At 34.6% G+C, this 22,452-nt stretch overlaps 1 protein-coding gene across 1 annotated transcript in view; it reads right to left on the bottom strand.

Annotated features, from left to right (window-relative positions):
- The window catches only part of VPS13A (vacuolar protein sorting 13 homolog A), a 105,596-nt gene that overhangs the window by 38,595 nt on the left and 44,549 nt on the right, over positions 1–22,452 (bottom strand). Inside the window, exons 30-47 of the mRNA XM_059833918.1 lie at positions 18,899–19,015; positions 18,706–18,809; positions 18,087–18,254; positions 17,141–17,448; positions 16,274–16,421; positions 15,258–15,408; positions 14,229–14,353; positions 13,188–13,357; positions 12,350–12,570; positions 10,918–11,150; positions 7,845–7,937; positions 6,979–7,335; positions 6,124–6,225; positions 4,619–4,777; positions 4,239–4,500; positions 3,204–3,364; positions 1,974–2,077; positions 378–675 (exon numbers count right to left, since the gene is read on the bottom strand). Of these exons, the coding sequence (XP_059689901.1) occupies positions 378–675; positions 1,974–2,077; positions 3,204–3,364; positions 4,239–4,500; positions 4,619–4,777; positions 6,124–6,225; positions 6,979–7,335; positions 7,845–7,937; positions 10,918–11,150; positions 12,350–12,570; positions 13,188–13,357; positions 14,229–14,353; positions 15,258–15,408; positions 16,274–16,421; positions 17,141–17,448; positions 18,087–18,254; positions 18,706–18,809; positions 18,899–19,015 (3,281 nt within the window). The remainder of the gene's footprint in view (positions 1–377; positions 676–1,973; positions 2,078–3,203; positions 3,365–4,238; positions 4,501–4,618; positions 4,778–6,123; positions 6,226–6,978; positions 7,336–7,844; positions 7,938–10,917; positions 11,151–12,349; positions 12,571–13,187; positions 13,358–14,228; positions 14,354–15,257; positions 15,409–16,273; positions 16,422–17,140; positions 17,449–18,086; positions 18,255–18,705; positions 18,810–18,898; positions 19,016–22,452) is intronic.

Below are 22,452 nucleotides of genomic sequence, written 5' to 3'. Positions count from 1 at the left end.
CCCACTTATGTCACTTGAGACAGTCATAATTCACAGGAAAAAATAAAGTGTTTAATTAGGCTCAAGCTGCACTTGAGCAACAGAAAGTGACTCTCTCACGAGGCTAAACTTGTACAGTGTAAGTTTTACTTTGCATATGTATCTCAAGTTATGACATCACTGATGATTAATACCAGCACTTTTCACATTCTGGTACTGTTTCATTTCTGTAGATACAGGCTTGCCCTTAAAGGATCTGTAAACTTGCTTCACAAATACTCTAACAGAAGTCCCTTCTTTTAATATCCATTTATAAACATATTTCAACCAGCTGGTCAGCTTTCATATCATAGGTGGGAAACATCACCCCACAAAAAACCAACATACTAAAGAATTACCTCTACAGAGTAAGTTATTTGATAAGGAAGCAGATTGCGGAGAAGAACAGAAGGCCATAAATGAACAACATATGGAAAATCCCATTGATCTTCTGCACATAATGAAGATGTCAACATGTCTTTCACAGGAACAATATTGATGATAAGTGAGTGGTTAGTTGACCTCACAGACTGGCATTTCCTTTGTAATAAACTGTCAACATTTTTCATAATTTCATCAAATGTAATTCCTTCACACATATCATATTCTCCATCCACTCCATTTTCATTGGCTAGCGGTTGCAAACTCAGTATGGATCTGTAAATGAAAAAAAATTTTAAACACTCAATATAAGATTGATTTTTTTAAATATAAAAAAGTACTATGCAACACTAACATTCTAGTATTATTTGGATTTCAGAAGATTTCTGACAGTAATTCATTGCCTGACTTCATCTTGCTTAAAGGAGGAAGAAAAAGGTGGTCTGGATCCCAGAAGTTCATGGAATTGTTCCAGTTGGGGTTTTTTGTTCCGTATCTCCACATACTTCCCTTGGAAAGAAGGGACTGTTGGAGATTCTTATGAAGAGGCTACTGAATTCCCTTACAAGTGCTGCTATATTCCTGTTTCAAGGAAAAGGTCTGGAAAAACAATTCACTCCTATGACAGATCCGCAGAAAGTGCCCTTCTTTCCAGCCACATAAAGCATCAAGTTTATGGATTATTTACACACATGGCTTTTGTAAGGCAACTGCTTTAACCCAATAAGCTGCTCCTTGACTGAAGATTTTTGTTAGTAAACTTTTCCTGTCTGCCTAGTAGAACTCACCCATATATCTATGCAATGAATCAGAAAGTCACTAAAGCTTATTACATAAAATACAGATAGTTAGAAATATTAATGAATTTACATTATCTACAGTGAAGTGTAACTTATTTAACAAAAAAAGATACACAGCTGTCATCTTAAAAAAATGGGGAGAGTATTTGGGGGAAAACAGAAGGAAAAAGTCTCTGTAATCATAAAAAACAATCAAAGCAAACTTATCTGCCTGAAAGTTGGTGACAGATCAGCTAAATTGTACATACAAACTCTTTGCAGTTTTAAGTGTGTATTAGCTTGAAGGTGCTAATGGCATAGCTATACTGGAAGCCAAGTCTTTCTAAGGTTGACAAGTCTTTTTCTATATCTGTGATAAAGTTTAAATGTACTAGTCTCAATTTTTTACTTCAGAATCACAAAAGTCAAAAGCCGCCTTTTTTAAAAAAAAAGAAATAAAAGCTGTAATACATCACCAGACATCACTCCACTAAAAAAAAAATCTGTACTGTCTGGATAACAATCAGTGTGTTCCAGAAGCACCTGGGCTCAGATTCTTAAAGTAACTTAGCTAATTTAAGTTGTTCAGTAAAATGGATTTCAAAAGCCTTCTAATTCAAGAATTAAATAGTATTCTGTTTAACTCAGATTAGATGCTCTGAGAAGATCCTACCCAACAAGACAGTACAATATTAGGTAGTAAAGGGAAGCATTTTTTTTGGTGTAATTGTATGGATACAATAATCAACAATGTATAAGCATATTCCATGATAAAAGAACAATGCAATAAAGTACCTGTACGAGGACAATGGTATGTTGAATTCATTTTCTGGTGAAGCAGTCCCTAAACATCTTCCTTCCTCAAAAACATTTAACGGGATTGAAAAATGATTCCTTATCTATGTGAAATAAAAATCCAGCAACATACATCAGGAAAAACTGGAAAGATAAAGGGTTTTGAGCCTAACAGAGCACAGAATGAGAACTCTCTCTTTGTTTATCTTACCCATTTACCATTAAAGGTCAGGTATTTCAAAAGACCTATCTCTAGTACCAGCAAATCTCCTTAAATGATTTGGTTGTGCAGTTTAATGTTACATTTTAATTATGAAATTAATATATTAGCTGTAAAATTCTTTTCAAGGAGAAACATAAAGCCTTGTAAAACCAAAGGCATGTAAATCTGAACTATATAATAGCTTTCCAAAGAACTCTTTCCTAAAAATATAACAGATACAAGGGTGTGCGGGTCAAAGTCCGCAGAAAACACAAGGCAAGTCAAATATTTAAAGTTAAACCATCAACACCCATTATAATTTGGGGGCGTATATAGTTCTCTTGTTCTTCGCAAACATTTTTTTTTTCTTATTTCAGGGTTAATTTAATTTAATTATTAGCTCTGGCAGAAAAAACTAAAGTTTAATTTGGGGAGAAATAAAACAGTAAATCTGGTTATTAACCAAGTCATAAACCACTCTGTGCAAAAGCAGCAAATGAAGTATAACAGGTACACTATCACTACAGAACACTAATATCTGGACCATCCCTGTACTTGTAAACTATATATTGTTTATCAAAAATACTATCCAATAATACTTTTCAGCTCACTTGGTACTAAATTTGAAATTCATGTATCAATGGTACAGGATGAAGAAGAAGAAATAATCTGATAGAACCAAGGTAAGGTTAAGAGAGGTTTTATCACTTCACACAAAGCAAATAGCTCAACAAGACTGAAATTAGAGCTAGTATGAGAAAACATTACTGATGAATTATCCTGATCTAAAATCTGGTCCATTTCCACCCCAACCCCATCCCCTGTCTTTGTCACTTTGAAAAAGCTTTTTATCCCTGAAAATATCTTCTAAACTACCTCATATTCCACAACAGCAAAGTTATATGAATTGTTTCGGTAAGTTTTTTAAGGTATGTCTTTTAAATGTTTGTTTAAAGACTACAGGATCATTTTAATTCATTAAAAAATTAAAATAATAATGAAATTATTATGTATGGAAATACAATAACCTGAATAGGAGAACGTATAGTTATCATCTTGCTTCCTTCAACAGTGTCAATTTGGCAGACAATGGACCTTTCAACACCGGATTCCTCGTGTCTCACTCTGTAAATACATCGACCCACTTTCGTCAATGGAATCTTTTCCACAGTGGAATGATTAAGTGGACCTAGAATTTACAAGACGAGCAATGAAAGACTCAAAAGGAGCATAAAGATACATTTGAAAGACAGAAATCTGCATTCAATAGAATTTTCTGTATCATTTGATCTATTAAAAAAATTTTTAAAGCAGATGAAGAAGTACAATCACTGCTTTTAATATGCCAATCTTGTAGTGTTACTAAAGAAACAGCAAAGATTCTTTTTTAAGTAAATGAGTCCACCACTCAAATATTTAAGTGGGTTTTGCCACTATAAATAAAATTGGTGCCTAAAGAGAAATGTTAACAAGATGTAATGGCTTATTAACAGAGTATAGCTCATATATATTACTAAAACAATTCAGCTAATAAATCATACAGTCAAGACCAGTTTGAAAACTCAGTTTTGAAAAACTGTCATTACAACAAATCAACTTAAATTGTTAACACATACGCCATTAAAAATAGCTAAATTTTACTTTCAGCTTTAACTGTGTTTTACTCTATTTAAAACAATTTTTTCTTAAGAACATTCCCCTTAAGAGTAAATTCTTTTATGAACATACATATATACAGACCTCAGAATTCTACCAAAAACACCCCTATTTTGGGCAGCTTAATTCTGCATTAATGTGTGAATACAAACAAAAATATCTGATTGCAGTAAAATTATCAAATAAATTATTTAAGTAACTAATCTTTTTCATAGTAGAAAATTTACGCTATAAAAATTAACAAGCATGATACATGTAACTTATCTGTGAAGACTAAAGCAGGATTTCAAATACTGCCACGCATCTAGAATCCAAAGAAACACTCCTTTCATCTTATGTACAAGATGCAGTAGTATGCATCATGCAGTATTTACAAACTCAGAATATGTACGAACTTTGGAACTTACAGATCTGAATGTAAAACCTCTTGCTGCTCAGAGTTGTCATTGCTGTGAACTGGTCACTCTCATTTTTAGTTCTGACAAATTCCATATTTAAATTCTCTCCATCTCTTAAATGAAATGTTTTTGCTCCAAATTCAATATTAAGGACACTAAAGGAATCACTAGGCGAGACCGTGATGGGAAGTCCTAAAGAATTTATTATTACAAATGGTGCTCGGTCTTTTTTGAAGATGTCTGAAGTTTGACTAGCTGCTTCAGCAAATGCCTAGAAAGCAAAGTATAGATACAAACCACAAATATACTGAATAAAACTTCATCAAGACAATCTGTGCAAACATTCATTTAACAATTCTGACACTGCATATTTAAGTAATCTTTCTTACCGTGCCCAAGTTACTCAACATTTGCAGCCCACATTTGGATAGTGTAATGTTCAGCTGGTCTTTTGAGGAAACATTTATTACTGTTTTATATTCTGGAACTTTGTAATTTTCTTCTTCTGCATCTGATTCAACCAACGCTTTTTTAGCCTTCTTCTTCATCTGAAAGGAGATTTTTTTTAAAGAATTCTTATCTGACCACTCCTTCTGTAGAAACAAGTTTCACCTCAAGAGTCTTTTTCTCTCCCTTTCCCACTTCTATGTCCTGCCATGGTTTGCCTTTTTTTGTTCAGGTTTTTATTCTCAAATAAAAACAAAAGAGGAAGAGAATAAAGAAGGCAAGAGGCAAAAGATATATTTCAGAAGTCAATGAAATTCCAATAACAGTAGCTGAATTTATCATTACTCAAAAATAAAGAACATACACTTATATACTAACTACTAACATATCCAGTAAATGCTGTGTGAAAACATTCATCTTAATATATCTAACACCACTGTAAAAACTATTATACATAATTGATTTCCTATTCTTAAAACAGTAACCCCAAATTTAGTCTCTATATGTTTCCAAACCAAATACTTATTTTGTATGTTTTCATTTGTTTGAAGGAAAAAAATAAAAATAACATGGAATACATTTTCTGGCCTTCAACATTTCTGGAAATTATGTATTTTCAAACATTATATTTCAAATCTGGGCAATAAGATATGAGGTTTGACTCGCCATCTTCTACCTTTCTCCTGCATTAGGTCTCATATCTTTCTGGAAAATTCTTTGGAATAATTTTATAGCAATTTCTTAATCGCACTATCTCAGTCCATAATCTTTACCCTTCTGAGGCCACTACTGGAAAAAGTTGTTTGATAATGACAGTCCTAGTAAAAGAGTGTTTTTTCCATTCTGAGCAACCTCTCAGACTAAAAATACTTGAAAGGTTTTGAAAAAACAGAAAATAATGCAATAGAACAGTTAAGACAGAATAAGAAAAAAAAAAAGCAGTATCTCCCTTCCTTAGATAAATGCTTATCTACTTTGAGACCAGAATTTAGGTTATTTCTATACGAAAGATGGAACTGAAGTGGTAAGAGTACTATTACCACAGCGCACTTTGTGCTAGTCAATAGCAGGTATCAGTTTTTCCGATACATTTCTGCTACAAATACCACCATGGAACAAGATGAGTGTTCTATATTTTCAAAGTCACTGAATGCATCTTTAGCATATAACCTAACTTAGGAGCAACTGATATAAAGCCATTCTGATTATCTAGTGCAACTGGAATAAAATTTTCTTGTCACCTGAAAGACTTTTTTAAAAGATCTGTGAGTCTGGATCTTCACTGGTGCAAGAGCTGGTTTCATTCACTAATTGAGGGAAAAGGTCTCAGAAACCAACAAGAAGGAACAAAATTGTTAGATTAGTCTCAGCAAGAGAGAAATGCAGACCATTTGTTTTTTCTAAGGTATTGAAATGGAAGATTTGAGTTCAGCTTTGGAAAACACACCTTGATTTCAAGAATCCACGGTTTGAATAAATCAGTCTTCTCAACTTCTAGTGGTTCAAGCAAAGGTTCCCACACCCCAAACATCTCGTTAAAATAGTGTACCTACCAAAATGCAGAAGTCAATTAGGAAATTACATACAACTGTTAAATCAATGAAAGCTCTACAGATTTTAAAAGACTTAAAATTCTGATTTACAATTATGTTAATTACTTTGGTAATATAAAAAATTTATAATCAGATTGCACTTTCAGCTCCCACCACAAGATGAATCAAATGCATTAGAGAAATAAATAAGGTCTCTACCACAAAGACCCACTTCTAAGTAAGTGGTATAAGGTGTGTCACTTAAAATATGATTTTATCTTACACTGTAGGCACTGGAAGACTAAAGCACTATACATAAGGGAAACTGTACCTACAACAACCACTCAATTTTATGTCCGTAATTTCCAAATACAAGCCAGTTTGGATGTTTTATGTACAATACTGGTACCACAGAGTATTTTATAGAAATGACACATGAATGCCTACTGTAATCTTAAATTAAGATTGTCAAAGAGTTTTAGCCACTTGCTACTCCAGAATTTAATATTGATGCAACAGGCCTTTGGGAACCTGTATAGAGTGTAAATGTGAGATTGTATAACACCAATTACTGCCATTAATACATCGTGTCTGATGCAATACATTTTCCTTTTAACTGTCGTAAAACCTCATTCCCATCCTGCTCCCACAATATGTATCTGCAGGAGTTTAGTCATCAAATATATGGATTATTTTTCTTTTACTGTCTAAGTAACATAATGGGTTTAACATCTTAAGAAAACTTTTCTTTCTAATGTAGGATTCCCCACCTCTAGCTCAAGACGAGAACGTAGGTTGATTAGAGTACTCCAGTTCTTGACTTCTCCAAGAAATGAGGACTTGGCTAAAAGCATTGGTACAGTTCGGTGCCCAACCCCAGCTTCAAGTGTTAGAAAAACAGATTCTATATTCAATTTCAATGACTCTCCTGTGGGAACCAGTTCAGCGGTTGGATTTGTATCTTCATGTTCATTTGACTCTTCAAGAAACCACATTTTCAGATTTTTTATATCTTTCTTATTCCACAAGTCTGGAGGAATTTGACTAATCTCTTCTTCTGTTGTTTCTGCAGTTTGATAAAGGGCTGATGTAATAGTAATTACTGTGTTTATGATTATTGGTGAAACCTACAAATAAGAAGTTGAAATAATTGGAAATGAGAAGCTTGTACAGGAAAGAGTCAGCGACTTTCAGACACAAAATTATAATGACTATGTTACACTAACAAAACACTTCTATTCTCTACAGGACTCTTATGTTTGAAAACTCATTCTTTTCCACAAGCTACAGTTCAACCTATTCAGATTTTCAACCCCTGCCTTTCTTCCAAATGGGAGCTTTCCAAACCACATCATCCAACGCTTTACCGGAACACTTAACAACTTATCTCTGCACATCAGGCCATTTTATAAAACACAGTTTCCAAAACTAGCGCCTTGTGCCACAGTTGTTAATTTTCCGTTTTGTTTATTTTCACATGCTAAACAGGTAGGTGACCTGATGAAGAACAGAAACAATCCCCCACTTCAGTCATTCCTGATTTTATTTTTTTTAAGAAACATATCCCACAAGCAACTTCAAAGCCTTCTGAGCTGGAAGTAGCAGAGAACTAAAAACACAATAAAAGTCTACCTACTTTTATTGTTACAGATTTAATCGTGAGATCAGCTGTCTGTGGATTAGTACCTGACTGTTTCATTTCAAAGAAGAAGTCACAAGGCTGTAATACCTATACAAAAGAGTAAAAACACATGTTAAAGAGAGAAAAAAAATCTTTTGAAAATCATATACTTTTAAATATTACATATCAAAAGTACCAAAAGGAACCATTATTTGGTTCTTCAAAATTAAGAGTAATCTGAACACTAACAATGTGTTCAAACGTAAAGAAAAAAGTATAAGAAGCATCACCTCAGCCATTCTCAATCATTAAAGATTCAAATGTTAGCTAGAGTAAAATGCATTACACTTCAGTAACTCCATTCTTTACCTAAAGTCTGCAGATGTCTTCAAATACACCACATCACCATGCCTGCGACTTTTGAGGAGAACCAGACTTTTGAATTAAGGGCAACACAGCAACAACAGTTAGAGTTTTCCTGAATAAATGTATCACTGTCTGAATCACAATCACTCAGTTCCAGCTTTATTTTACAATCAGTCCTTGCATACTCCCACTTGCCAAGGTTTACTAAAACCAAATCTAAGGTACACTATAAACAAAATCATAGTGCTATGTGATTAATAAAGCATTCAGATGTAGTTAGACTCTAAATGATACTGTATTGACAAGAAAATTTGCTCTCCGGTCCCTACTTGAGAAGATAAGTCTTTCAAAAATGGTAGTTTCAAACAATATTGATTTTGCAATCTTTCCTGACATCTCTGTCCATATCTGAATCAGATGCTGGGGGCATAGAAAAATCCTGACACACTTTTACCACACTTTTCCCAAATAAGTTTGATCTAACAGAATTTGTTGTCCATATTATTATTTTATCCTCTGCTGCTCAGATTTTTTTTTTTTCTTCTTCTCTGTACAGACAGGAATGAAAAATAACATACTCTTCTTTAGACCAAGGTACATGTGAGAAATGTACAAGAACCACCTCATCACTTGTGCTACTCTAAATCCAGAGGCTAGTTTCCTGGGTATCAGGGGAAACCTATTCATCAGGAGGATGAATTCATCCATCATTAGTGGGCCCAGAGTTTAGGCAATATAGAATCCTGACATCAGTATCAACCTTCAAAAATCTTGTAATCTTTGTATAACCTCATATCATACATTTTCTTTCCTGACTAAAGGCGGCCATGGAACGTCATCTGAATCGCTGTTTCTCTGATTTATTTTCCTAGACTGAAATCATATTGTTTACAGAAAACCTGGGTTCACAGATTTCCTTATGTACATGTTTTCAAAAGGGGCAGTTATGCTGCTACCTGCAGAGAACATCATCTTTTTTGACCTTTGCTACTCCCTCAAGAACTTTCTGAATCTTTCAAAGAAGATCCTGTTTTAAGCATCAAAACTAAGGTCCTCTGAAGTCTTTTCCCTCTTTATAGCACAAGCATCCTGTCAGATACAGGTCTTTTTTACTGTTTCTACAGTCTGAGATAGGAGATTCTGGCAGAAGGTATTACTGTAATGGGGAAAGCTCGGTGAGAAGCCTTCTAATTGCTTTCTGAAAAGCTAGCCGCATTTGTGCCACGCTCACCAGCTATGGAAATGGAAGTCACAGAATCACAGAATGATAGCGGTTGGCAGGGACCTCTTGAGATCATCTAGTCCAACCCCCTGCCAGAGCAGGTTCATCTAGAGCAGATTGCACAGGAATGTGTCCAGGTGAGTTTTCAGTATCTCCAGAGAAGGAGACTCCACAACCTCTCCGGCCAGCCCATTTAGTGCTCTGCCACCCTCAAAGTAAAGAAGTTCCTCCCCATGTTTAGATGGAACTTCCTATAATCAAGTTTGTGCCTGTTACCTCTTGTCCTGTCACTGGGCACCACCAAAAAAAGACTGGCCCCATCCTCCTGGCACCCACCCCTTAAGTATTTAGAAGCCTTGATAAGATCCCCCCTCAGTCTTCTCTTCTCCAGACTAAAAAGACCCAAGTCCCTCAGCCTTTCCTCATCAGAAAGATGTTCCAGACCACTAATCATCTTCATAGCCCTTTGCTGTACCCTCTCCAGCAGTTCCCTGTCGTTACAGAATCACAGAATCACTAAGGTTGGAAAAGACCTGTAAGATCATCAAGTCCAACCAAAAAAAAAAAAAAAAAAAAAAAAAAACAAAACCACACCAAAAACCAACCCACCCAACACCACACACAGCACCATGCCCATCAAGCCACAGTCGTTCTTGACCTGGGGAGCCCAGAACTGGACACAGTACTCCAGATCCAGCCTCACCAGGGCAGAGTGGAGCAGGAGGATAACCTCCCTCAACGTGCTTGCCACACTCTTCTTGATGCACCCCAAGATGCCATTGGCCTTCTTGGCCACAAAGACAGCTCATGGTCATCCTGTTGGCCATCAGGACTCCCAGGTCCCTTTCCACAGAGCTCCTCTCCAGCAGGCCAACCCCTAAGTTAAGCAACTTTCCATTGTGTTGTGGCTATCAATGCAAGCGCATCACTTCAAGGACTAGAATGTTAACAGATTAATGCAATCAAAGACTGTGGCACGTTACTCCTTGGGTAGACAAAATACAAACAGGCAGTTTTAATATAATGGATCTGTGGACCTTAACACAAAGGAATTTATGAACAGCATACCGTAAGTAATCTATTTCATAATACGTACTTCCAATTCTATCTGTGACCCTTTGTTTCACTTACATCTATTAAATGCAAAGTTTCAGACGGAAAGTATTCCAAATTTACTACGTTGCATTTGAAATAGTGTACACTCATAAAATTCTATTTATTTGGCTTACATGGGATATAAGAGATTATTGACATTTTACTCCTCTGGGCTCTTAATTTTAGCTTTTCATACAAAGCAAACCTCAAAGACATAGATCAAGATGACACTTTTTGGCATATCAGACAAAACAGAATAAAATCAACAAAATAAGTCAGCCACGCAATTTTACTCATACGTCTGTAATATACATTCTAATGATGAAAGCTTCAGAAATAACTTGCGTTCTTGTAGTGTAAGTTCACAGCACCTTTTAAATACAAACTAGACATTTGCAAACTCACCGTAGTAATGTTCCCTTTTCTTTTTTCTGGAAGAAATGGGCATGCTTTCATTTGTATCTCTTTAACAGCAGCTGTCATGCTATACCTTTCAGGGCTATTTTTAATGAAGATCTCACACTGTGTTGTAACCACCAATGCAGGAGCATCACTTCTTGTTAAATCAGCCACAAACACAATCTCTGGATTTTTAACAACAATGTTCATTTCCATTGTAGATACAGGCTGCACAGGTGCTTCAAAAATATAAATCAAATTAGATCAATTGTTCAAAGATTCAACTGTCATCTGCATCTCTCATAACTTATACAGAAGTTTTAAAGACTTAGTGATAAGATCTAGCATAACTGGTGTCAGAAAACTTGTAGATCCTTGCAACGGACTTATTTCTAAGCTCTTCGCTGGAGATACAAAACCATTAAAGCTCTAATTACTTTCAGATACAACAAAAGATTCCACAAAGCTTCTTTGTCCAAATGGAAAGGATAACCATATCACCACTGTTATTACCTGTGACACTAGCAAATGTATCAGCTTCACTAAATATCTACATCAGCCAGCTATGATAGGGTCTTATGAAAACGCTGAACACATTTTCTGTTCTCTGGAGCCCCAAAACAGATGTTTTTCCATAGGACAATAATGCAGCGTTTACTAGTGCTACATGTAACCATTTGCCGTACCACTATACTTCTATGTAAGACTTCCTAATTTGTTTAGATTTTGTTCATGTACTAAATAATCACAGCAGGCTTAGCTGAGGTGGACACAAATAAGATATTTAGGGTACAGGAAAACACAAACAAAAAAAAGGGACTTGCTTTGCAGATCTGATGTGAACTACCTGAGGCCTAGAAGCATAAATAGCCCGTTTCCTGCTCCGATGCTCTAATGGATTAATTTCTGATGTCAGGTAGACATCTGCACTAGAAAGACCATATTGGGCACTCAGGATATAAGCCTGTTTCCTGATGTAGGGATCAGTGGACAAGTGGAACGGCAACATTTCCAGGCAGCAATATCTGAATTCATATTTAAGCATAATATAATATGTTCTATTATTCCCAGGAAGGATGAAAATTATGATCGTGGTAATCACTATTATAACATTTTGGCTATCTTTGCAGTCCCAACAACAAATCTATAGAGTGCCAGCTGTAATTGTCCTTTCCCATTTTATTTATTTAATACATTTTTAGGTATTTACTTTGTCTGGTGAGACAAAGCTTCATTTGGAAATAAAGACCAAGGGACACGAACCGATTTCCATGATGCAAAGAAAAAAAAAAAAAAAATCAATGGTTAAACAAGCTGTTCTATACACACAAACACAGGAAATAGCATAAAAGGAGTATTGTAATTTTTAAAATAGTATTATAATACCAAAATTAAATGGGCATTTAAATACAAATTTAAAAATATTTCCAGCATATACCTTGCTCCTTTAAAGGTAATGACTGTTTCAGATTTCTCTGTGCAGCAGCACTTTCTGCATTAGCTTTTAGGAATATATCTGCAACAGTAAGTAGAAACTCCATGCTTGCACAAAGGTATATCTCTTGAACAATCACATCAAGAACAGTGCCATCTCTCCCCTGCTTATAGCTCATATCGACCATAACTTTCTTTTCAAATCCATGTTTCATTTCCACCATCCTGAAAGACCATTAAGGCGGCATTTAATGAGACAAAAAAAGCAGCCACAAATAATGAAAAACACTCAAGATTCTCACTCCAGCTGCAATACATTAACAGCAGTGAATTTAAAGAGTAACACGAAAAATTTTAAAGCATGACCGATAAAAACATTAACATAAATTCTATAGAACTTCAAAACTAACTGGACTCCCATACATTGGCAACTAAAGGTGTTCATAAATTTAACAAGTCAAACCATCAAAATTCCTTGTTTACATATCAAAAGTATTATAATTGAGTAAAGTTTGTTACTCTTCATGAAAAAAAAACAAAATCTCATTCTTAGGCCAGTGGTTTACTAAAGCTGAAATTGAAATTTTTTTCCATATGCATTTATTCATTTCATATTTAAAGTTTGGTTTATTTCATATTTAAAGTTTGCTTCTAGCATTTATATTGGTCTCATAAACAACATGTGGAACAAAAGGCAAGTAAGACACATAAGTCTACAGTAACATGTACTTTAAGAACCACCTACACCAAAACAATTGCACTTTTAACAGAATACTAAAATGGAAACATTTGGAACTCTTTGACAAACTCCAATAAAAAGTAATGTATGTCAAAATACAGACCTTGGTGTAGCCTTCTGGATTGACTGTCTTTTATCATCTAATGTACAGTTTGCCAGCTTGACTGAAGCATTCATTGAACCATCTGATAACATTTTGACAGCAGCTGACATCAGAACTAACTTAAACTCTGCAAGCTTCAAAAGGTCATCTCTCTGATCCAAATTTGTAACCTGTTTAAATCAAATGAAGATATGTTTGTAGATTTGCTTACAGGTAATGGAAATAAACAGGTGTGATATACAGCTTTATTCTGACTGGTAAGATTTCTAATAATAATATATTAAATAATCCCACTGGTAATTCAAAAAGACAACAAAAATCAATAACATACAGAGAAAACTGAAAAAAAGCAAAGATTTACCATTCTACTAGCTTGCTAAAGCAAGTTCACATTAGCAAGAGGGAGAAAATGTTTAAAGGAAAGTAGAATTGTCATACGCAATTTTCATTTTTTTGCTGTTTAAAAATACATAGTATATGCAAAGAAGCCAAATAAGAAATTAAGTTTTTGTCTCTTATGACTACGTAGTGTTTAGCCAGATACTGGGAAATCGTTCAAAATCTAAAATAACAGACTAAGTTTACAATAAAATATTACCAAACTTTTAGTCAGAAATTTGCTGACAAGTTTTGTAAATTTAAGCCAAGAACAAAAATGCATTCATACTGTAACACAAATTTAAAATCTCTCTCTACAATTTTATTTATATATGTGTGTGTCCACACATGTGTGTGTGTAACTAAAGAATACGTTGCATCCCTCTGCATTTTTTTTCTTCCCAAATAGTATTTTAAACTAAGAAGTTTTCATCAAATTTTTAAGATGCCACGTATTATGTGCTACCACTGGTTATTCTCTTTCCTGTAATATCTGCCACGTGATTTAGTTAAAATAGCTGTTTATCATTTCCATCATGTTTGTGACTATTGCTAGAAATCACTTTCTCTGCTCATAAATTAAACTATTCCTGTTCAGAATTTCCAGGATTCTAGGCAACCTTAAAGCTGTTTCTTTCTCTTTGTAACCAAAATTATATTTACCTGTTTTGAATTTGGACTATACAATACTAAAGTCAGAGAGTCGAATCTGAAGTCCAGTTTTAGTGTTGTTTTTATTTTCATAGGTGAATGCAATTCCACCACAGCTGATGTCACAACAGTTACACCTTTCAGAAATTAGAAAAACACTTAATATTACAGAAAATTACCTGCCTGCAAGTAAGAAATAAACCAACTAAACAAAAAAAAAAACCCAGAAACACAAACATCCTCACTAATGACTATAAAGACAACTTTCCCTTTTCCTCCACATGTAAATCCACCCACACTTAGGATATGTTTATCATGCTCTCTGTAATTACTTTTGGCAAAAAAAAAAATCACACAATGTTTGAGAAAATAAAATACTCCACTTATATATTCTATGTGCAATTTTTACCATCTTTAAGACATAAATATAACAACTTCCCTTAATGTTATACAGTACTGTGTGCAAGAATGTTACAAAGAATACAAGTTCACTTTCATTTCAACTTTGCCACGTTTTTGCTATTTTTCACATTTAATAGAAGAGTTCAACAAGAGATTCTTTTCTTAACCTTACTTGCTTTTTTTTAGTGTGTGCTGAACAGTTTATGGGCAATGATGCCTACTGAATAGGAACAACTTTTAGGGATGCCATCATTATGACAAGACAAATAGATCTAAAACTGAAAAGCAACAGAACCAGAATACACAGGAAAAAGAGTAACAGAGCGATTTTCCAAAGTTGGGATGTTACCAAATCCAGCTGACAGACTTTCAGGTGTTCACTGCATTATTGCCAGTAGAAAAAAACAGTCCTTATATTAAAACACATCATGCTATAAAACTCACTACAGTGGCCTAGTTGCTCCTATTCATTATCATTATTGTTGGTTATAGCTCAAAACACAATGTCAAGATAATAGAGGCATACTGTTAAAAAAAACTGAATCTGGCATCCTTTCATAAAGACAATTCTAACAGAAATAATAAATTGACAGCAATACCTGAAAATGATAGACCACATGTAATTTCAGAAAACCTTACCTGCAGAGTGCTGTGAAGTACTACGCATATCACTACAATGGCTAGTCGTATCTTTCGGTTCTGGTAAAGATGTTGATGCACCAGAGCTTCCACCTATATTTTCATTTAGTGTCCTCAATATTGTGGTAATGTCTTCCTGACTGAGAATTAGCTTTAAAAAAGATTGTTAGTAAACTCAGTAAAACTCAGTTCATGAAACTTTTGCTAGCTAAAATCTCAGTTTACAAATAAACAGGTAAACAAAATTAATATCCTCCCTGTTTAGGAGACTAAAGAACCAAGTAAAATGTTTTTCTCAAATCCACACAACACCTTACTTCCACAAAGTTTTCTCATTTGTTTTCTCAAATCCACACAACCCAACTTCTAGGAATCAGAAGTCATTCATACTGGTTTTTTTGTCCACAAACCTTCTTTACAAAGCTGTAATTTAGAAATTGAATGTTAAAAGTCATACACGTATAGTTTGACTTACAGTCACCCGAAATTCTTATCCACATTTAGTCACAAGGTACTTTACAGTAATGGTTACTAGTTTTATTTCAAAATTTGGCAAATTGGGGTTTTTTTGTACAACTGACAGGCTTTATATTTTTTGATGTTAAATTTAAATGAGTACATGCACTAACTCATACTCAGGCTTGTCATGGGTATGAATTCAGCAGGTGATAGCACTCCTAATGAACAGACTAATAAACCCCAACTTTTTCCAATCCTTCTTTGAAAGATGCTAACTGACAGGTAAAAGAAGGCTATAACAGCACACCCATTTCTAACCAGCAACAGTAATATATAGCACAAAGTCTGTCTGCAGTATCACAGATGAAATACAGAGCTTAGACCAGAACAGAAAGCTATTCACTTATTTTTTCCCCATGAAACAACAAAATCCACTCTACCTCTGTGCCTTGAAATCAAACAATACCCTAACTAAGGAACTTGGACTTCTATGGACAAAAAAATGAATCCATTTTCCACAGGTATTTTAACAGCTGCTTTCAGAAACAAGTGCTTACATTCATAGGCTTGAGTCGGCCAGATATTTCAATATCAGGAACTTCATTATACCATGCAGCAGCTAAATTTCGTTCAACAGCTACTTCCAGATTGAGTGGCTGCAGCAACTGTACTTCAGTTTGCAATGAACCCTGCTCGTAGCATGATCTGTGAACAGAAAACAAAATACTCCCAGCTTGACATACTTCACTTACACATTCTGACAAACACATTTCTGTCTCTTCCTCACCTTTTTGAATAGTAATGTAAAACAGTCTTCATACTACTCTTAGTACCTCTAGTTAAAGCCTTACCCCACCAACTAGACATCTTTTCTTGGCAGGGACAAGACACATCAGGCACATACCAGGCACGCAACATACTAATTTCTTGCAAGTTAGGACATCTTACCTGCTCTCCACTGGAGAGCAAATCCTTCTTTCTTCAGTACTCTTCAACTGTGTTTGAAAATCCCCTTCCCTTCCCTCTCCCAATCCCCTGCACCAAGGCCCATTTTCAAACACTTCTTTGTGGCTATCTGTCTTGATACCTTTCCTACCATGTATAGCTTGAAAACCCCATCAAAATAGCCATGTACAAATGGGTATAACCTGTCCCAAAGTAGTGAATGATGCATAAGTCTATTATTCTACACAATATTCCCTAAACAGACATTTGCTTCTATTAAAAGATCTGTAGATTGCTGTTTCTTCTAAACCATACATAGTAATTGCTTTTACAAAATCTTTATTAATTTGCAGTTATATTTCAAGATAATAGTGTACCTGTCAACCACCAACCATTAACTCATTATTTTAGTAACAACTTCTCAAAGCTCTCCAACTGAAGTATCACAAAAGGACTACATGAATTTTTAAAAATCTTACCTGTATAACTTTAGTTCACTCAATTTCACCGTCATAGAGTCAACAACAGGTGGGAGATTATACCGTGTTTTTGTTTTAGCAATAAAGAATTGGTTCTTCACAGTGATTAGACCAAGATCAGCCACCAGGACATTCGCAGACATTGCTGACTGTGGAACTATCACAACAGGTGCTTTAATATTGATATCTAGTGCCAAACGGGAACTACGCTCTGCTAGCTCTTTTACACCTGTAGCTGCTTTCTCTGCCGCTTGAACAGTTGCCTCAGTAAGAGCTTCCTTGGCAGCTTGAAAGTTATTTATAAAAGCCTAGGAAAAAAATACAGATCTTGGGAATTTTATTAAGACTTAAACTACTTCAAAAACATTAAGAATCATAGGGGTTTTTAATAGCAAACCATCCTAAGAGACTATTTTTGCTATGTACTTTTTCTGAATTCTTTAATAGGATAATCTCCCCCCCAAAGTATAATAAAGTATGCATATATATAATAATAAATTTCCATACTAAATATTTGGCAAATCAGATGGTAACAGCAATGACCTTGTAACATGACTTGTATGAATTATGTTTTATTTACTCAGATGGAGATAGATTTACTTAGCAGAATTTATGGAAAAGGCATTAATTTTCATGGTTTATTTCTTCTATTTCAGTGTTATAAACAATGAACAGCATATATATCTAAAAGCTGCCATGGGTCATTTAAAGAAAAAAAATATTACTAATAATAGCAAGTATTGTTGCTTAGCCACCCACTCCACAATACCAAATATATGGAGAAGAAAAGTAAATGGCCCAATCACCAATCCCAGTGAAGTTTTTACAATAGTATATAAGAGTTCTTACACAAATGGGCACCACCCCATATAGGATGCTTTATCCTTTTCTAGCTCTGACAATCTTATTTGAATGCTAAGGAATATATCTGGAAAATTTAACTTACCAAAATAGATGAAACAAACTTATTGACAAAAACTACTTGAATACACCCAACAGTTAGGTAAATACGATTGTCAACAACTTCCATATTTGTATATGCAATGCCATCTGTAGCATTCACATAGGATATCATTCTAAAGTTGAAGACTTCTTTTCCTGTGATGTAAAGAGCCTTAGGAAGAAAAAAAAAAAAAAAAAATAGTATCTCTACTGTAAAAACTTATGCTGGAGAAAATGAATTCCAAAATAAAACTTAGTACCTCATGCTTCTAAGACATTTTTACTTCAAATATCTCAACAATAAATGAAAAAAATTAGTCTTTGAAATAGCTGAAAATATTCAGTTGGAATCTCAGCTTAACTAATTCTGTCCATTGAAGTCAACAAAATAAGGAGCGTAATGAGCAGTTGGGCATCACAGTTGCACAAAATCAATGATGGCTTAACAACCACCGATTGTAGGGGCAAAATCAGTCTGCCTATAGAGAATAATGCTTACAGCAAATACATAAAACATTACTAGAGGAAAAATAAAATCACAGTTAAAGAATAGAGTCCACAAAGTAAGTTCAATCTAGCTTCTATATTCCATTCAGGAATCAATAATACATGCAAATGTGTACCTTTTTATACAATGCCATCTCATCAGAATCCACAATAATGATGTTCTTTAATTTTGCAGTCACTTCTGTTGCTGCTTTCTTCATGATCACTTGGCTATCCAAACCTTAAAAAAAAAAAAAAAAGACATACAAAATCTAGAGACCATTCTGCTTACAAAGTTTTGTGCCTTTGTGATTAAAGTTTTGTACCTACCTTCAATGTGAATTTCAGCTATTCTATGTTTCTTCTCTCTAATAAAGATACGTAAACAGGATAAATCCGCACAGATATTGAGGTCAATAACATCTTCATACTTCGATTTTTTTGATGCTGTGGGAAATAAAAAAAAAAAAAATTACAGTTCTTCAAGGAGAATATGTAATATTTTAGTATCCCTTCCCCAAAGCCTAAGTTGTATTAAGCCTGCAGAATTGCCAAAATGCACTGCATTCATACTAGCGAGTATGACACAAAGAAATTGTATATACAGGGTTGTATATACAAAAGTCCTCATGTGCTTCACCAACTGTCGTAATCAACATCAGTATTTTATTAACTGCAAGAAAAACATTCAATATACATTTACAAAGCACAATGCAAAATTATAGACAGTGTATTCAGGACTAAGCAGTTTACCTCAAATAGTGGTAACATGATAGCAACATTAATACAATACGCCATGTGATCTGTTAATTAGTCATCTGTAAACAATGATCTTGTTTACATAGGGCAGGTGACTTTTTATTACATCTCCACAACCTGTATTTTCTAAACCTAAGTTTTAAACACAAAAATACCATTAATATAACTAGACACTGAAGAGAAGGGACAGTGGGCATCCTTCAAAATGAATATGGGCAACCTCAACACCTGCAAAAGATAATAAGCACAAATATAGTGCCTTTCAGAACAGAGGCATCCAAATATTTAGTCTATTTTTGGTTTTTCCCAAAACTGAATAAGAGTAAAAATATTCTATTTCATGTTAACAGAAATAATCTCTGTTCATTTTGAGTAGACATGACTGATGCCACACAACATTATCTGCAGGTACAGTGCTAAATACAGAAGTCAACAGATAAAGGGACTCAACCAGTAACTTAGTCCATTTTTTCTGAAAGTCAAATCTGATGCTATATGCTACTTCAAATGACAAAAGGGAAATATCACATCTTGTATTCAGGGACTTTACCTATAAGAATTTACCACTTAGGAGTCAATCTATATACAAAGCTAAAACCAGCAAAATTAAAAGTAATAAACATTCAACACGTTTTTCCACAACCTAAATTTTCAGATGAGATATTACATTTAAGTATTGTGTGTGATTATGTTAAGGCTTTCTCAACCCTCACAATAAACCTATGGTTCCATAAACATACCAGCTTCAGCCACGTGATTTTATTGCAAGTTGCTAATAGAAGAAAACCATGGCAAATTAAACAAAAAATACCCTCAGTCAAAGTTTAGTTTGTACAGGAATGGGGGAAAAGGACGGAAGAGAATCACCTATGAAAGCTTTTCAGCTGTGTAAAGTCTGAATTGTCGCATGTTAATACATAAGAAATTAATTTAATCCTTTGCCTCTAAGAATGCTATAAGATACCAAACACCTCTGTGTTCGCCTGCATAGCAAAATGGTTCAAAGCTAGAAAAGTGGTGAATCTTCTGTCCACAGCTCTCAGCAAGCCACAGAACAAAAACTTCGCAGAACTTTAACTTCGCTGACTATTATAGGTACACAAATAGTATTTTGTCTAATGTCCAAGCATGTTCCTGTATAACTGAAATCAAACAACAAACATGAATGAGAACAATGTCACACAGAAAAAAAATAATTTAAAAAAATACAGTTAAATGGAAGAAATTTTTTTTTCATAGAGCAATTATTCCACCTTTTACTTCTCAGTTCTATGATGCAATGATGACCTATAAAGAACAAGCTGAGGAACTAAACTTCTCTACAAGCTGATGGAATAATAAAAAATCATCAGCTGAAAGACAATGGCTGTATGACATATCAATACTCTTCCCACATCTCATCCCAACTGATCTCTCATCGTTCCTAAAGCAAATATTCTCTTCCATATTCCTTCATCTCCCCCCCAAAAACAGATCACAGAATCACAGAATCACTAAGGTTGGAAAAGACCTGTAAGATCATCAAGTCCAACCATCAACTTAATAGTTGTAAGTAGTAAAGATACTACAAACCTTATTTTCTCTCATTTTGTTAATGACCTGTTTGGCTCCAGACTACCTTTCCTTTCACAATACTTACAAAATTAACATAACTGGTTTCAGATATGGGAAACAAATACCCAAATCCCAAGAAGAGCTCTGCACCCAAAAGCTTGAATTTTTTTTCCTAATACAGGTACCATTTCTGTCTCAAAGTCGTCTTCAAAAAACACAATCAGGCTACTAGTTCACCAACCTCCCATAATAAAATCATCAACCCTCAGCAACACTGTGAATTAATCATTGAATACGAGTATACACTAGACAGCACAAATACATATTTGTGTATACACAAGGCAGCACAAATTAACGTTCTCAAAAAACCTCACCAAATATGGCAAATGTGATACTTGGGGTTTACAGATAACAAACTAGTACTGAATTTTAAGTCGAAATGCTTGTAAGAACTAAACATCGGTGAATGCAGGCAGCCTCAGAAAGATCTCATGAGTGTACCAGAGGGTTGGCTAGGTCAGTCATCTGAGGGAACTACAGAAATCCGTAATGCAGAACAAGTATTACAATACTTCAACTATAATCATCTTGAGAATTATCCTCTACCATAGCTTTTGTGTGTCTGTTTTCTTTTTTGTTTTATTAAGTAGCTGGACCCTCAGTGTTTTATGATTAATAGCAAGCAATGATTGCAAAGATCTCAAAGTCGTCCTCTCAGAGCAGAAATTAACATCATTGGCATAATGTTGAGCATTTAATAAAAGCATTCAAAGTAGCTCCCAGACACATGATAAAAAAATAGAGGTAATCTGTTTACTCTTTCACAGCATTATCAATAAATCAGACCTGCCAAATTCCTGGTCAGAGAATGACAAAACTGCATAGCAAGCAAGTTATTCACAAGAGATTGATGTTCCTCAAATATAAGGTAGAAAAATAACTGTAAGGCAATCAAAAGTCTCAATTCATCATAGGGGAAAAAAAAAAAAAAAAAAGAAAAAAAAAGACAATTTATGGGGCATTTTTTTGCATACGCTCAGTGCCTTGAATACACAGCAAAGGTGTGTCTTGACCACTATGTCAGAAAACTGCACATAGGAAGAGATGAGATTAACCTTACTAGAGCAGAATAATGCCTTCAGACCAATATTGTTGGATAACTGACTAGCTTGCACACCTTTCAGGATGCAACAGTGTTAATGCTTTTGCAGGCCAAAGAGAGCTAGGAACCCTAAATTTATACATAGAAACCAGACACCTACAGAGTAGCAGGTACCTTTGATAAACAGGATGATTACCAGACTTCACTCAAATTGCAGGAATTCATATTCTACTTATGCATCCCTAAAACACTGTAATTGGTATTAATGAATGCTATTACCAGCTTCTTAAAACAAAAGATTGAAAAGGATCAAGCCATCTTCTACCATGCAAGGACTTCCTATTTGTTACACTTCAAGGTAAATCCAAATTCACGTGCCAGTTCATAAACTCAAAGCAGCAATTCCAACAAATTATTCCTACAAAATTGGTGCCAAACAGAATTTAGCCATTCAGTAAATCAGTAGATC

The sequence above is a fragment of the Gavia stellata genome, chromosome Z (assembly GCF_030936135.1).
Source record: "Gavia stellata isolate bGavSte3 chromosome Z, bGavSte3.hap2, whole genome shotgun sequence".
Lineage (NCBI taxonomy): Eukaryota > Metazoa > Chordata > Aves > Gaviiformes > Gaviidae > Gavia > Gavia stellata.
This window is presented reverse-complemented; position numbering and strand designations above follow the sequence as displayed.